The following is a 17,540-nucleotide window of genomic DNA, read 5'->3' on the forward strand; positions in this document are numbered from 1 at the left end:
TTTGATGGATATTTCGATGGATGACCTTCCCAACATCCAGCCCCTTATTTTCTTGACTTGCTCATGGCCAGTGACCTTCACCTGCATTCACTTTAACCACTGTACACAACAGAGTGCTTTGTTGTAAATGATAGTAATTGACTCTAGCAAACTTAGATCACCAGTTTGAGCTGTTTCTTCACCTCCTTCTTGACTTTTAAGATGGTGGTAAAATGCACATAAAATTTACCATCTTAACCATTTTTAAATATACAGTTCAGTGGCATTAAGTACATTCACAAAGGTGACACGAACTCCAGAGAATACGCTGCTTGCAGCTTTGATGATTGTATCAACGGTGGTAAGTCTTCCCATGTCTGCAGGAGCAGCTGCAGCTAATTATACTTACTGGGCCTATGTGCCTTTCCTGCCCTTAATTCGGGCAGTTACATGGGTGGATAATTCTATTGAAGTACATGTTAATAATAGTGCATGGGTACCTGGCCCCACGGATGATCGATGTCCTGCCCAACCCGAGGAAGAAGGAATGATGATGATTATTTCCAATGGGTATTGTTATCCTCCTATTTGCCTGGGGAGGGCACCAGGATGCTTAATGCCTACAACCCAAAATTGGTTGGTAGAAGTACCTACTGTCAGTGCCACCAGTGGATTTACTTATCACAGGGTAAGTGGAATGTCACTCAGGCCACAGGTAAATTATTTGCAGGACCCTTCTTATCAAAGATGATTAAAATCTAGGCCTAAGGGGAAGCCTTGCCCCAAAGAAATTCCCAAAGGATCAAAAGGCCCAGAAGTTTTAGTTTGAGAAGAATGTGTGGCTGATAGGACGGCGATATTACAAAACAATGAATTCGGAACCATTATAGATTGGGCACCTCGAGGTCAATTCTACTGCAATTGCACAGGACAAACTCAATCGTGTCCCAGTGCACATGTGAGTCCAACTGTGGACAGTGACTTAAAAGAAGGTTTAGATAAAAATAAGTATAAAAGGTTAGAGTCTCTCTACCCTTGGGAATGGGGTGAAAAGGGAATCTCATCACCTCGACCAAAGTTAGTTAGTCCTGTTACTGGTCCTAAGCGTCCGGAACTTTGGAAGCTTACTGTGGCCTCACACCACATTAGAATTTGGTCTGGAAATCAAGCTATAAAAACAAGAGACGGTAAGCCATCTTATACTATCGACCTAAATTCCAGTCTGACAATTCCTTTGCAAATTTGTGTAAAGCCCCCTTATATGCTAGTTGTAGGAAAAATAGTTATTAACCCAGATTCCCAAACTATAACCTGTGAAAATTGTAGATTGTTTACTTGCATTGATTCAACTTTTAATTGGCAGCACTGTATTCTACCAGTGAGAGCAAGAGAGGCCATGTGGATCCCTGTGTCCATGGACCAAATGTAGGAGGCTTCGCCATCCGTCCATATTTTAACTGAAGTATTAAAAGGAGTTCTAAATAGATCCAAAAGATTCATTTTTACTTTGATTGCGGTGATTACGGGATTAAGTGCAGTCACAGTTACGGCCGCTGTGGCAGGAGTTGCATTGCACTCTTCTGTTCAGACGGTACACTTTGTTAACAATTGGCAAAAAAAATTCTACGAGATTGTGGAATTCACAATCTGGTATTGATCAAAAATTGGCAAATTAGATTAATGATCTTAGACAAAATGTCATTTGGATGGGAGATAGGCTCGTGAGCTTGGAACATCGTTTTCAGTTACAGTGTCACTGGAATACGTCAGATTTTTGTATGACACCCCAAGCCTATAATGAGTCTGAGCCTCACTGGGACATGGTTAGATGCCATCTACAAGGAAGAGAAGATAATCTTACTTCAGACATTTCAAAATTAAAAGAACAGATTTTTGAGGCATCAAAAGCCCATTTAAATTTGGTGCCAGGAACGGAGGCAATTGCGGAAGCTACTGATGGCCTCGCAAATCTTAACCCGGTCACTTGGGTTAAAACCATCAGAAGTTCCACTATTGTAAATTTCATATTAAACCTTGTGTGCCTGTTCTGTCTGTTGTTAGTCTGCAGGTGTACCCAGCAGCTCCGAAGAGACAGCGACCATCAAGAACGGGCCATGATGACGATGGCAGTTTTGTCAAAAACAAAAGGGAGAATGTGGGGAAAAGAAAGAGAGATCAGATTGTTACTGTGTCTATGCAGAAAAGGAAGACATAAGAAACTCCATTTTGATCTGTACTAAGAAATATTGTTCTGCTTTGAGATGCTGTTAATCTGTAACTTTAGCCCCAACCATGTGCTCGCAGAAACGTGCTGTATCAAATCAAGGTTTAATGGATTTAGGGCTGTGCAGGCTGTGCCTTGTTAACAATGTGTTTGCAGGCAGCATGCCTGGTAAAAGTCATCGCCATTCTCCATTCTCTATTAACCAGGAACACAATGCACTGCGGAAAGGCGCAGGGACCTCTGCCCAAGAAAGCTTGGGTATTGTCCAAGGTTTCCCCCCACTGAGACAGCCTGAGATATGGCCTCATGGGAAAGGAAAGACCTTACATCCCCCAGCCCGACACCCATGAAGGGTCTGTGCTGAGGAGTAGTGAAAGAGGGAGGCCTCTTTGCGGTTGAGATAAGGGGAAGGTTTCTGTCTCCTGCACGTCCCTGGGAATGAAATGTCTCAGGGTAAAGCTGATCATGAGATAGGAGAAAACCACCCTGTGGCTGGAGGCGAGATATGCTGGCAGCAATACTGCTCTGTTACTCTTTGCTACACTGAGATGTTTGTGTAAAGGGAAACATACATCTAGCCTACATGCACATCCAGGCACAGTACTTTTCCTTGGACTTATTCATGATACAGATTCCTTTGCTCACATGTTTCCCTGCTGACCTTCTCCCCACCATCACCCTGTTGCCCTGCCACACTCCCCTCACCAAGATAGTAAAAATAGTGATCAATAAATACTGAGGGAACTCAGAGACTAGCACCGGTGCAGGTCCTCACATGTTGAGCGCCGGTCTCCTGGGCCCACTGTTCTTTCTCTGTACTTTGTCTCTGTGTCTTATTTCTTTTCTCAGTCTCTCGTGTCCACCTGACGAGAAATACCCACAGGTGTGGAGGGGCAGGCCCCCTTCACATGTTGGTCAGGCTGGTCTCGAACTCCCGACCTCAGGTGATCTCCCCACCTTGGCCTCCCAAAGTGTTGGGATTACAGGTGTGAGCCATCGCACCCGGCCCACTTTCTAATTTTTTCTCCTACTGTTTTTCCCTCCGTAGTCTCTTTTGTGGCATTGTCTTCCTCTGCTTCTTTCTTGTTTGTGTTTTTTGGTGCTGTTGTAGGTCCTCCTGTCTTCTATACACTCTCTCGGTGATCTTACCCATAACCATGGTTATCAAATCTGTATCTCCATTTTTGAACTTTCTCCTGAGCTATACATCCATGGATCCAACATCCTACTCCACATCTCCACTCTGATATCCCATAGGCATGCCAATCTTGATAGGGCTAAGCCTGTTGCTTCTCTCCTCTGGTCTTCCTCTAGGAATAGCACCACCTATACTTCAAGCCAGAAAGTGGGGCTTCATCCTTGACAACTTCCTTCCATATACCCTCTAAATCAATCAAATCCTAAAGGCTACCAACGGTTCCTCTTACTTATCTCATGAATCCATCCACTTTTCACCAATCCATTGGTCAAGGATATACTCAGGAACTTCTCGTTTCTTCTCCTGTTACTGAAACAGTCTTCAGATTTGTCTGCTGCCTTCACTTTCTATTATCTACGCTGTCGCTGCTGTGATCCTTCTACAACACACATCTGAGATTGCCACTCTCCTAATTCTAAATCCTTCAGTTGTTTTCCACTGCTTTCAAAATGCAATGCAATGGGCTGGGCGCAGAGGCTCACCCCTGTAATCCCAACACTTTGGGAGGAGGCCGAGGAGGGCAAATCACCTGAGGTCAGGAGTTCGAGAGCAGCTTGGCCAAGATGGCGAAACCCCGTCTCTGCCAAAAACACAAAATTAGCCAGGCATGGTGATTGCCTGTAATCCCTGCTACTTGGGAGGCTGAGGCAGGAGAATTGCTTGAACCTGGGAGTGGAGGCTGCAGTGAGACAAGATTGCGCCACTGCACTCCAGCCTGGGCAACAAAGCTAGATTCCATCTCAAAAAAAAAAAAAAATGCAATGCAATGTTTTCGTGACCTGCCACAACGTGGCCCTGCCTAGCTCTTCTTACTTGCCATTGCTCCTCATTTTCCCCTGCCCTCCCCACTCGACTGAACAGCTCTCAGTATCTCAAATTCATCATGCTCTCTTCTACTCCAGACTTTTGCTCATGTTGTTCCCTCATTTCCAACATTCCCACTTTTCCAACACTGACCTTCCCTTAGCTCATTTCCTTCCCTTAGCTGACCTTCCCTTAGCTCAACTGCTAAGGTCTTGCCTCCAGCTGCCACCTCTTTCACTTTCTTCAGGAAGCCTTTTTTTTTTTTTTTTTTTTTTTTTTTTTTTTGAGACAGGGTCTCACTCTGTTGCCCAGGTTGGAGTGCAGTGACACGCTCACAGCTCATTGCAGCCTCAATCTCCCAGCTCTGCCAGTAAACAGATGGGCCTCTCTGGACCCCAGTTTCCAAAGGTTGAAGATCAAGACAATAGCTCTCAATTCCCTACTTTTGTTAGGATTGTATGAGGGGGTCCTTCCAGCACTGTCCCAGTATGGTGCTCGGCTAATGGAAAACGAATCTCTGTAACTTGGACTAGTTTTATTCCCACCTTATCTGGGAATTATAAGAGTATAAAGGTATAAGGTTGTAAAAATATAAAGTTAACAATCTGACCCTCACTTGGGAATCATAAAATTACAATCTGATATCCACTTTACTTGGAAATTATGGTCAGCCCTCTGTATCCTCAATCAACCTGGGACTGAAAGTATTTGAAAAAATTACAATAACAAAAAATAACAATAAAAAATCATAGAAATAAAAAAGTACAGTGTAATATCTATTTACATAGCATTTACATTGTATTAGGTATTATAAGTACAGCAGGTCCTGGAATAACATCATTTCATCATTTTGCTCAGTGGTTTTCTTATAATGATGAGAAAAAAATAGATTTCTGGCTGAGTCCACTGTCACGTTTTATCCATGTCTGTGTGGATTTTCTCTGTCTTCTGGTGTCCTGTCACATCCCAAAGCCGTGCAGTGCACTTTAGGTAAATTGGTGCATCTACACGATCCGAGTGTGAGTGTGGGTGTGTGTGAGCACACTCTGTGAGGTGCCCTGAGTTGGAATAAGCTGGTAAAAATGATCTCACTTTTATTAATCTTTATTTTTCTCTAAGCGAGAGGGATAGGGGGTGTTTAAAAAAAACTTTTTCTTTGAGACAGAGCTGTGCTCTGTCGCCCAGGCTAGAGTACAGTGACATGATCTCGGCTCACTGCAACCTCTGGCTCCTGGGTTCAAGCGATTCTCCTGCCTCAGCCTCCCGAGTAGCTGAGAATACAGGCACGTGGCACCATACCCAGCCAATTTTCTGTATTTTTAGTAGAGATGGGGTTTCGCCATGTTGGCCAAGCTGGTCTTGAACTTCTGGCCTCAAGTGATCTGCCCACCTCAGCCTCCCAAAGTGTTGGGATTATAGGCGTGAGCTAAAAATCTTCCTTAAATATATGCATGGCTCACACTTATTTCAATGTTTAATATTAGAAGTGTTTTAGTCTTTATTTCGAAGTTTAGGGGCGATTTTGTGACCACAGATATGTTGTAGGAACTTCACTCATATCAATTAGCCTGTGGTCAAACTGTTTTCCTTACAGTCATTTGGCTTAAAGTTTCAGTTTCCAAGAACCCCTCCATGATGTTAGGTGAGGACTTAGGGAATGTGGAGATGACCTAAAGTTTATGATGGGAAGATGTGTGTAGGTGATATGCAAACACTATTTTTTTTTTTTTTTTTACCAAGGACTTGAGCATTTGTGGACGTGGGTCCCCTGGAGGGGCCCTGGAACCAATCAGGACTATAAAATCCTTTTAAGGTTTTAAGAAGAGCATTGTTATCTCTGTGGTACTGACGAAGCCCCGCAAGCTCACCGAGATTAAGTGCCCCTGCCTAAGGTTACAAAGCCTCTTATCCTCAGGCCACCTCCGGTACAGCAAATCCAAGCCCTCCCGTCTAAACTTGGCGCCCTGAGTACCAAGGGTCACCTCGGCCTTTCAGGCTGAAGGGAGGGAGGCTGAGTCTCAGGGAAGAGTCTGAGTCCCACTCCGCACCCCACCCTCTGTCTGGTACAGCTTACCAAACGAAAGTGCCCAAAGCCGTGACATCCCGGCCGGCGGCTCGCAGGCCCCCGCCCTCCGCACGTCACGGCCGCCGGGTGCAGTGCCCCCTAGGGGCCCCTGGGACGAGGAGGAAGCGCCAGGTCCTTCCCGCCGCCGCCGCCGCCTGCTCCCCTGGCACGCGCCCCGCCGCCCTCGGCAGCCGCAGCTCCGTGTCCCCTGAGAACCAGCCGTCCCGCGCCATGGGCACGCGTCTGCCGCTCGTCCTGCGCCAGCTCCGCCGCCCGCCCCAGCCCCCGGGCCCGCCGCGCCGCCTCCGTGTGCCCTGTCGCGCTAGCAGCGGCGGCGGCGGAGGCGGCGGCGGTGGCCGGGAGGGCCTGCTTGGACAGCGGCGGCCGCAGGATGGCCAGGCCCGGAGCAGCTGCAGCCCCGGCGGCCGAACGCCCGCGGCGCGGGACTCCATCGTCAGGTGAGTGTCGGGTCTGGCCCTGGCCCAGGTCTCCAGCGGCTGCGGCCCCGACCCAGGGGCGGAGCGCCCGGGACCGCCGTGGGGAGCGGGGCGCGGGGCTGCGAGTGTTTGGTGCCAACTCGTTAGGGGTGCCGGGCGGTGTGTCGGGAAACGCGGGCTTGGGGACTGCGGCCGGGCGCGCTGGCGGAGAACGGGGGATCCACTACCCGACCGGGCCCGCAGCGCAGGTGGGCGTGAGCATCCCCAATGGGCGCCTAGCGGCACGGACCGCACGCCCGGCTCCACGTGCGCAGCCGGCCGCCGGCTCTGATGCAATCGCGCCGGGCGCGACCCAGACGGTAAAGGGGCGGTGCGGCTGGGGCGGAAACCAGGGGAGGGGGCGAGGAGCAGGAGGAGGGCGGGGCTGCGGCTCGGCGCGCCGGCTGGCCCGGGGTTCGGGGCGGACATGCGGAGCTCGGGAGAGGCGGGCTCGGGCCCAGCGCCGCCCGCGCGAAGCTCCCTGGTGTTCTGCGCCCTTCTCCGCGCGCCGCCCCTCCTGCTGGGCTGGGGTCTCTGGCTGACGTCCGCTTTTCCCGGAACGGCAAAGGTGGAGCCGGGCCCCCGGGACAGCCGCCGGGGGGAATCCGAGAGGTCTCAGCGCTGGTTTCCAGCTCCGCCGCGCAGCGCCCACGGAGTCCCCGCGCAGCTGGGTTTGCAGGGTTCTCTGCGGGCCCAGAGCGAACTGGGAGCCCCGGGCCCGGCCTTTCCCGTCCCGGTCCCCGCCCCTGAGCCCCAGCCTTCCCCGCCCTCGCCCAGCGGGGCGCAAGGGTCTGGGGCCTTGCAGGGCGAGCCCTTCGGGACAACCTGGAGGTGGCGAGAAAGCCCCTTCCGCCTCCCTCGGAACTGGGATTAGGAACGAGTTCCAGGATGCGGTTTCCCCGGCCAGCGGACCACCTCCTCCATTCACATCCTCTTCCCTTTCCTTCTAGCCTTTTCTTAGTCACTGCCTGCTTGCCTTTCTCTCTGCCTTTCCTTCCTCCCTCTGCTCTCCCATTTTCCTCCCCACTCCTTCTCCCCTGTCTCAGTAAAATACGTTTCCTAGGCTCTTTATTATGTGGCGGATGATTTTAAGGGGCCATTTATTTCGTATGCCTTGTTCTCTGTCTTCTTTTTCTTTTAGAAATGGAGTCTCGCTTTGTTGCTCAGGCTGGAGTTCAGTGGTGCCATCTCGGCTCACTGCAGCCTCCGCCTCCTGGGCTCAAGCGATCCTCCCGCCTTAGCCTCCAGAGTAACTGGGACCACAGGTGTGCGCTACCATGCCCGGATTATTTTATTTTGTTTTCGTAGAGACAGGGCCCCACTCTGTTACCAGGCTGGTCTGGAACTCCTGGGCGCAAGCCATCATCCCTGCCCCCAGAAGGGCTGGGATTAATTACACGTCAGGTCATTAGGTTTTAACCTGCACGTTGCTGAGACTCATCTTACCGGTTAGAGTCTGAAGCCAGGATAGGCGGCAAAAAAAAACCCCTCCCGTCATGCTGTTTTATTTTCTAGGTAAACTGATTATTACCTGAAACTTCCTTCTTTGCTCATTTCTTGTCTGTCTCACCCACCTGGAATATGAGCTTCATGAGACAGCTGTCTCTTCGGTGCTATATCCTAGGTCCTGGAGAGAGTGCCCAGCATGTAATAGGCACTTGTGAAATGGTTACAGAAGGAATGCTTCAAGATTTGGGGTCATCTGTGGGTTTTATTCATATTTTTTTTTTTTTTGAGACGGAGTCTTGCTCTGTCACTCAGGCTGGAGTGCAATGGCACGATCTTGGCTCACTGCAACCTCTGCCTCCCAGGTTCGGGCGATTCCCCTGCCTCAGCCTCCCGAGTAGCTGGGATTACAGGAGCATGCCACCACGCCTGGCTAATTTTTGTATTTTGAGTAGCGACAGGATGTCTCACCATGTTGGCCAGGCTGGTCTTGAACTCCTGACCTCAGGTGATCCGACTGCCTTGGCCTCCCAAAGTGTTGGGATTACAGGCGTGACCCACTGCGCCTGGGCTATTCATGCATACTTTTAGGTTTAAAGCCATGACTGCCTTAGAGATGAGTAAAGAGGTTAGTAGGGGGCTTTAGGGCCTGCACTGGGTTCTCCAAACTCAGTTCCTTCAGGAAAATGGGAGGAGTAACAGTACTTACCTCAAGGGGTTATGGAAACAATTATGTGAGAGAACACATGCAAAATACATAGCCCAGGACTGTCACATACAAGACAAGTCCCTCAACAAATGGTGGCTATTAATTTTTTTTTTTTTTTGAGACGGAATCTCACTCTGTCGCCCAGGTTGGAGTGCAGTGGCGCGATCTCGGCTCACTGCAACCTCCGCCTCCCGGGTTCAAGCGATTCCCCTGCCTCAGCCTCCTGAGTAGCTGGGATTACAGGCTCGCACCACCACGCCTGGCTTATTTTGTGTTTTTAGTAGAGACGGGGTTTCACCATGTTGGCCAGGCTGGTCTCAAACTCCTGACCTCGTGATCTGCCTGCCTCGGCCTCCCAAAGTGCTGGGATTACAGGTGTGAGCCACCGCGCTCAGCAATATTTTTACAATTCACTAAGCCAGGGTTCCACAGACGTTTTATATAATGGGCCAGATAGTAAATATTTTAGGTTTAGTGAGCCTAGAGGCAAATTAAAATTATTAGTAGGTACATTTATAACAAGAGAAAAGACAAATTTAGGCCAGGCACCATGGTTCATGCCTGTAATCCCAGCACTTTGAGAGGCCAAAGTGGGATGATCACATTCCCAGGAGTTCAAGACCAGCCTGGGCAACATAGTGAGACACCCATCTCTATAAAAAATTTTAAAAAATTAACTGGGCATGGCACGTGCCTGTAGTCCCAGCTACTCAGAAGGCTGAGGCAGGAGGATCACTTGAGCCCAGGAGGTCAAGGCTACAGTGAGCGGAGATTGTGCTACTGCACTGCAGCCTGGGCAATGGAGTGAGACCTTATTTTTTATTTTTGCAATTAAGTATTTTTAATTAAGGTATGTACATTTTTTAGACATAATGCTTTTGCACACTTAATAGATGGCAGTATAGAGTAACCATAATTTTATTTTTATTTTCTATTTGACTTTAAGTTCTGGGAAACGTGCTGAACGTGCAGGTTTGTTACATAGGTATACATGCGCCATGGTGGTTTGCTGCACCCGTCAACCCGTCATCTAGGTTTTAAGCCCCACATGCATTAGGTATTTGTCCTAATGCTCTCCCTTCTCTTGCCCTCCCACCCCCTGACAGACCCTGGTGTGTGATGTTCCCCTCCCTGGGTCCATGTGTTCTTATTGTTCAACTCCCACTTATGAGTGAGAACATGAGGTGTTTGGTTTCTGTTCCTGTGTTGGTTTGCTGAGAATGATGGTTTCCAGCTTCTTCCATGTCCCTGCAGAGGACATGAACTCATCCTTTCTTATGGCTGCAATTTTATTTTTGTAGAGATGAAGTCTCACTATGTTGGCCAGGCTGGTCTCAAACTCCTGGGTTCAAGTGATCCTGCTGCCTCAGCCTCCCAAAGTGCTGAGATTGCAGGCATGAGCCACCACGCCTGGCTATATTGTACCTTTCAATTGAGTTATGTGCATGGTTTACTGAAACTCTCTATCCCTGAATTGATTGTCCGAGGATTGGAGCAAAGTGGGTGGGGGTGTGCGTCAGCTAGAAGTCACCTGGAATAGACATCCAGGAGCGGAAGTGTATTAGGTCAGAAAAATTAAAGAATGAGCTCCCTCAAAAGCATAGTGAGCTGTTGTTCCTGGTGATGGGACTAGATGACCATAATCCCTCAGCCTCCCAAGTAGCTGGGATTACAGGCAGGCACCACCACACCCAGCTAATTTTTGTATTTTTAGTAGAGACGGGGTTTCACCATGTTGGCCAGGCTAGTCTTGAACTCCTGACCTCAAATGATCCACCTGCTTTGGCCTCCCAAAGTGTTGGGATTACAGGCATGAGCCACTGCCCCTGGCCCGTAATAATACATTCTGTATAATAGTCACAGTAATGGTGAAAATAACAAAGCTGCTGCTGATGGCTTAGTTCTGAGTTTTAGCTACACATGGCAACCTAGCTAGAGAGCTCACATTCCTTCCCACTGTCCTCAACCAAAGTGGAAGCTCACAAGGCCATTTTTCTGCCCCAAGGACATGAAAATCTCTGATTAGAAACATTTATGCTACTTTTTGGATTTATTGAGCCTAATGACTCCTTTTTCTTTCTTGCTTTGTCATTATAGGAATGAGTAACCCCAAAAAATGAAACATTACACATATAACAAGTTGTAGGGAGCATGAACCTATTTTGTTTTATTAGCTTGGGTGGTAATAGCATTGAACTCCTTTACACACCTGTACAGGCACCCCTAAGATATTGTGGGTTCAGTTGCAGACCACTGCAATAAGGGGAATATCACAGTAAAACAAGTCACACAAATTTTGTAGTTTCCCAGTGCATATAAAAGTTATGTTTAGACAATACTGTAGCCTATTAAGTATGCACTAGCGTTTTGTCTAAAAAAAAAAAAACCCATATATAAGGCCGGGCGTGGTAGCTCATGACTGTAATCCCAGCACTTTGGGAGGCTGAAGCGGGTGGATCACGAGGTCAGGAGTTCGAGACCAGCCTGGTCAACATAGTAAAACCCCATCTCTACTAAAAATACAAAAATTAGCCAGGCATGGTGATGTGCGCCTGTAGTCCTGGCTACTTGGGAGGCTGAGGCAGGAGAATCGCTTTAACCCGGGAGATGGAGGTTGCGGGGAGGCAGAGGTTGTGGTGAGCCACTGCACTCCAGCCTGGGAAACGGAGCGAGACTCCGTCTCAAAACAAAACAAAAAAACCCAAAAAACATATATATATATATAATATTATTTTATATATATATAAACATATATATTATATATATAACATATATATTATATTATTATATATAAACATATATATTATATATAACATATATTATATTATTATATTTATTATATATTATATTATATATAACATATATATTATATTATTATAATTTAAATTAATTTTAAATACTTTATTTTAAAATACTTTAATTTTAAAATACTTTATTACCAAGAAATGCCAGTGATCTGGTGGAGGATTGTGCCTAGATGTTGATGGTTATTGACTGATCAGGGTGATTGCTAAAGATTAGGGTGGCTGTGGCAGTTTTTTAAAGTAAGACAGTGAGGTTTGCTGTATTGATGGAACTCTTCCTTTCCTGGAAGATTTCTCCGTAGCAGTGCTACAGAGAAAATGGTAACATTTTACCCACAGTAGTAGGACTTCTTTCAAAATGGGTGTCAATCCTCTCAAACCCTGCAACTGTTTTACCAAGTACTTGATATCAACTACTGTAATCTTTTTTTTTTTTTTTTTTTTTTTTTGAGATGGAGTCTTGCTCTGTCGCCCAGGCTGGACTGCAGTGCTGCGATCTCGGCTCGCTGGAACCTCTGCCTCTCAGGTTCAAGTGATTCTCCTGCCTTAGCCTCCTGAGTAGCTGGGACTACAGGCGCCTGCCACCACGCCTGGCTAATTTTTTTTTAGTAGAGACGGGGTTTCACCATATTGGCCAGGCTGGTCTCAAACTCCTGACCTCGTGATCCGCCCGCTTCGGCCTCCCAAACTGCTGGGATTACAGGTGTGAGCCACCGCGCCTGCCTAACTACTGTAATCTTATAAATCCTTTGTTGTCATTTTATTTTATTTTTATTTTATTTTATTTTTATTTTATTTTATTTTTTGAGACAGTCTCACTCTTTCACCCAGGCTGGAGTGCAGTGGCATGATCTCTGCTCACTGCAACCTCTGCCTCCCGGGTTCAATAAATTCTCCTGCTTCAGCCTCCCGAGTAGCTGGGATTATAGACGTGCACCACCATGCCCTGCTAATTTTTTTATTTTTAGTAGAGACAGGGTTTCACTATGTTGGCCAGGCTGGTCTCCAACTCCTGACCTCGTGATCCGCCCGCCTCGGCCTCCCAAATTGCTGGGATTACAGGTGTGAGCCACTGCGCCTGGCCTAATAAGGCTGTTTTCTTATCATTTGTGTGTCCACGGGAGTAGCACTTTTAAATTTCTTCAATAGCTTTTCCTTTGCATTCACAGCTTGGCTAACTGTTTGGCACAAGAGGCCTAGCTTTTGACCTGTCTTGGCTTTCAACACACCCTCCTCACTAAGTTTAATTTTTTCTCGGTTTTTATTTAAAGTGCGAGACCTGCAACTCTTCACTTGAACACTTGGAGGCCACTGTAGTTACTAATTGTCCTAATTTCAATATTGTTGTTTCTCAGGGAATAGGGAAGCCAGAGGAGAGGGAGAGAGACGGGGGAACAGCTAGTCCAGTGAAGCAGTGAGAACACACACCATCATGAACCATCATGGCCACGGTTTGGCCAACACAATTACAACAGTAACATCAAAGATCGTCAATCACACATCACCAGAACAAACATACTAAAAATGAAAAAGTTTGAAATATTGTAAGAATTATCAAAATGTGACACAAATTGAGCAGATGCCATTGGAAAAATGACTCCCATAGACTTAAAACACAGGTTGCCACAAACTTTCAATTTGTAGAAAAACACAGTATCTGTAAATTGCAGTAAAGCAAAGCACAAAAAATGATGTATGCCTGTATTTTTTTTTCTATCCACATCCACCCCCCAACTTTTTTTTTTTTTTTTGGTAGAGACCAGGTCTTGCTATCTTGCCCAGGCTGGCCTTGAACTCCTGAGCTCAAGTGATCCTCTCACCTCAGCCTCCCAAAGTGCTGGGATTACAGGCATGAGCCACTGCGCCCAGCCCCCATCCCCAACTATTTTAAAAGTCTAATTACTTTTTGACGATTGCTGACTTACCTATAGAAGTGTTCCTTTCAGCCCGGCGAGGTGGCTCACCCCTGTAATTCCAGCACTTTGGGAGGCCGAGGTGGGCGGATCACGAGGTCAAGAGATCGAGACCACCCTGGCCAACTTGGTGAAATCCTGTCTCTACTAAAAATACAAAAATTAGTGGGACGTGGTGGCATGCACCAGTAGTCCCAGCTACTCAGGAGACTGAGGCAGGAGAATCGCTTGAACCTGGGAGATGGAGGTTGCAGTGAGCCGAGATCGTGCCACTGCCCTCCAGCCTGGCAACAAAGTGAGACTCTGTCTCAAAAAAATAAAAAGAAGTGTTCCTTTCATCAACTATGAATGGATCAAGACTATGAATGTTTCTGAGAAAATTATTGCTGTTAGTATGAATGTTTTTAGTGTTTAAGGGTAGCTTTGGGGCACAGACAAAAACAAATGTACATTTATAAGAAAAAGGGGAAAGAGCCACTGTAGTATACCTGTTTTACAGATGAGGAAACTGAGACTCTTAGAGACTTGTCCACGCTAGTAAATGAAATGCCCAGTACCAATCCTGGGCCGTATTTCCACTTAGTGTCTCAGAACTACCTGGACTCTGTTAAAAATGCGCATTTCTGGGCTCCACTGAGACACGTTGAATCAGACTTTCTAGGGTGAAACGCTGGAACTGTTATTTTTTTTGAGACAGAGTCTCGCTCTGTCACCCAGCTGGAGTGCAGTGGCATGATTTTGGCTCACTGCAGCCTCTGCCTCCTGGGTTCAAGTGATTCTCCTGCCTCAGCCTCCTGAGTAGCTCTGGGATTACAGGTGTGCACTACCATGCCTGGCTAATTTTTGTATTTTTACTAGAGATGGGGTTTCACCATGTTGGCCAGGATGGTCTCGAACTCCTGACCTCAAGTGATCCATTTCACCTTGGCCTCCCGAAGTACTGGGATTATAGGTGTGAGCCACTGCACCTGGCCTGGAACCTTTACTTTTACCAAACTCTCCAGTGATCCTTATACCATGAACCGCTTGGGTCCCACACTCAGGTGCTTTCCTGGACCCAGACAAAAATAAGAACCCAGCATAGCCAAATTAACAGTCACGACAGGCTGGAAAGAGTGCGGTATATGGGCCTCAGTCACCCATTATTGGATGGATGGATTTTAGTGCTTATTTATAAGGTGATTTGTAAACTTTCCCATATGGTCACATTTATTCAGCACAATAATACAATTAATTCCCTGGGAATGAAGTAGCTTTATCCCAAGTGTTTCCAAACAAAACTAACTGAAATGTTCCCAGGTTATAGACAGTTGCCTGCACCCAGTCCATCTGTTCCGGCCCAGCTGGCAGTAGAAAGACTGGTCCTGGTTGTGAATCTGAGCAGCTCTCTCCCCTAAAGCCCCGCCTGGGAACTGCAGTGCCTCTGGTTCCATTTGTCAGCTGTGTCTCTCTGAAAACTGGGGGAAGCTTCCCGATGCCTTTCTGCTCTTGGCAGTGTACCGTTGATGGCATTGGCTGGAACTTCTTCACCCTGCATTTTTGTTAGGTGCAGTGCAAGACCCTGTCGGAGACTGAAGACAAAATGTAAAGGTGGTCTTAGCACTGAAGCCTGGGGGCTCCTGTGGCTGCGCCTTTGGTCTATTGTGAGAGGGGGAAAAGCCAGCTCCCAGTGCTCATGTGCTGCTGAGAACATATCATAGGGTGGTGGCGAAGGTAGCCTCTGCAGTCACTCATCCCAGAAGGTTCCATAAAGAGCTGAGCTCCTAACACTTTTTTTTTTTTTTTTGAGACAGAGTCTTGCTGTGTTGCCCAGGCTGGAGTGCGGTGGCACAATCTCGGCTCACTGCAACCTCTGCCTCCCAGGTTCAAGAGATTCTCCCGAGTAGCTCAGATTATAGGCGCCTGCCACCACACCCAGCTAATTTTTGTATTTCTGGTAGAGATGGGGTTTCACCATATTGGCCACGGTGGTCTCGAACTCCTGACCTTGTGATCCACCCGCCTCGGCCTCCCAAAGTGCTGGGATTACAGGCGTGAGCCACCGCTCCTGGACTTTTTTTTTTTTTCTTTTTTTAAAAAGAAATTGAGTCTTGCTCTGCCACCCAGGCTGGAGTGCAGTGGTGCAGTCATAGCTTACTACAGCCTCAAACTCATGGACTCAAGCGATCCTCCAGCTTCAGCCTCCCAAGTATCTGGGACTACAGTCACGTGCCATCACACCCAGCTAAATTGTTTATAGAGATGGGATCTCGTTATGTTACCCAGGCTGGTCTCAAACTCCTGGTCTCAAGCAGTCCTACCGCCTTGGCCTCTCAAAGTGCTGGGACTACAGGTGCATGCCACCATGCCAGGCCTTCTACCACTTTTACCTAGGCCTGCTCACCCCAGGCTGGCACCTCCCTCAGAGGCGGGAGGTGAAGGTGGCTGCTGCTGGGCATTTAGGAGGTACAGGTGCAGACTATGTTGTGGATTCTCAGAGGACTGAGAAGCTCTCTGTCTCTCTCCCTAGGAGGCTTTGATAGTGTTATCAAAGTGGGTCTCCGGTGTTTCTGGAACTTTCCTCCCCTTCCTTCCTTACCTAATTCCTTCTTTAAATTCCAGGACCTGGAATTTATCCTGTCTCGACACTTCTTGTCCACCAATGAGCCCCCTGTCTTCACCCTCCTAATCCCCTGTCTTCACATCCCTCTTCCCACTTTATTTGCTTCCCCCATGGACCCATACTCAGGGTTTTGGGAGGATGGCAGCGGAGTATGGTGGAGGAGAGCGATTATTTAAAGTAGAAACCCAAAGCTTTTATTATAGTAAACTTGGAAAATACAAGAGAAAAATTCACCCCTAGAAAATTATTGTAAACATCTAGTTTGTTTCCCTCTGCATATTTTAAAAACTGGATTGCCACATTTTACCTTGTGTTAGTGTCTTGATTTCATTGTTACGCCGCCTACCCCCTCCACAGTGTACACTTGGAGTGCGTCCTTCTGTGGTCTAGTTATTTTCACTTGGAGGAACGAACTTTCAGAGAAAATGTGTCAGTCCTTTCTACTCATTAACCAAGAAATCACAATGTTGTTTTCTTTCTCAATGTAGAGAAGTCATTCAGAATTCAAAAGAAGTTCTAAGTTTATTGCAAGAAAAAAACCCTGCCTTCAAGCCGGTTCTTTCAATTATCCAGGTAAGCCGAGAACAAGGTTCAGTCCTACTATTTTAGGATGCCTTTCAATTTAGAAAATGATTGTATACAAAAGAGCAGCTGCATTTCTTGCCAAAGAGAAGAGGGCTCAGTTGGCAATGCTGTTTTCTTTGGTCTTTTCCTTCTTTGGGGTCACGGGTGAAGTACTGCCCTGCTTGAGTGTGTCTTCTTTCGTGAATTTTCCTCTCTGAGGTATGGGTAGCTTTCAGAGGTCTAGGAGGTAAGCACTTACATGCATTGCATTACACAGGATATATCGTGGTCCATGTGTCCTCACAAATGCTTACCAAATGTGATTTGAAAGTGCTGGGGGAAAAAGTGGCACTTTGTTTCAATGGACATAGATGCTAGATGAAACATGGATATTTGGTAATCTTTTTACTCTATCTTTTAAAACCTGCCGTAAACTTAATGGGACAAAAGTCATTACCCTGTCAAAAGGGCTTTGCATTCCACATACTTCTTTTGGCTGCAGGCCCTGGTTCTGAGCCACAGTTGGCCCCAGTTGCCATCCTGCTTGGCACACTTGTGTGATGGCAGGTGCTGAGAAATAAGGAGGTGAGCCAAGCCTGGAAGCAAACACAGCCCGACAGTTGGGCTGCTACCGCAGGGCTTGGCATGCCCTTAGCATATCAAAATAGCAGCCTCTGGTTCCACCGTGCTGCGTATTTCAGGATTACAGAGCTGTGCTCAAGTTACTTACATTCTCTGGGATCTGTAGCCACATCT

The 17,540-nt window shown here is 47.3% G+C and overlaps 1 protein-coding gene and 1 pseudogene across 8 annotated transcripts in view; both read left to right on the forward strand.

The window, feature by feature from the left end:
- The first annotated feature begins 247 nt into the window (after window positions 1–247).
- Window positions 248–4,466, forward strand: LOC134810339 (endogenous retrovirus group K member 7 Env polyprotein-like; annotated as a pseudogene).
- Window positions 4,467–6,268: 1,802 nt separating this feature from the next.
- Window positions 6,269–17,540, forward strand: part of MTHFD1L (methylenetetrahydrofolate dehydrogenase (NADP+ dependent) 1 like) — a 240,429-nt gene continuing 229,157 nt past the window's right edge. For 3 of the 8 annotated variants that reach the window (XR_010157792.1, XR_010157793.1, XM_024357478.3), the window contains exons 1-2: window positions 6,367–6,728; window positions 16,709–16,793. Coding sequence is in view for 3 of the 8 variants with exons in the window: in XM_024357478.3 (XP_024213246.1) it covers window positions 6,502–6,728; window positions 16,709–16,793 (312 nt within the window). In the remaining 5 variants the exon portion in view is untranslated. Of the gene's footprint in view, window positions 6,729–7,128; window positions 7,315–16,708; window positions 16,794–17,540 lie in introns of those variants that run through there. The other 5 variants (XR_010157794.1, XM_024357476.3, XM_024357475.3 and 2 more) reach the window with 4 other exon arrangements.

This window comes from Pan troglodytes, chromosome 5, assembly GCF_028858775.2.
Source record: "Pan troglodytes isolate AG18354 chromosome 5, NHGRI_mPanTro3-v2.0_pri, whole genome shotgun sequence".
Classification (NCBI taxonomy): domain Eukaryota; kingdom Metazoa; phylum Chordata; class Mammalia; order Primates; family Hominidae; genus Pan; species Pan troglodytes.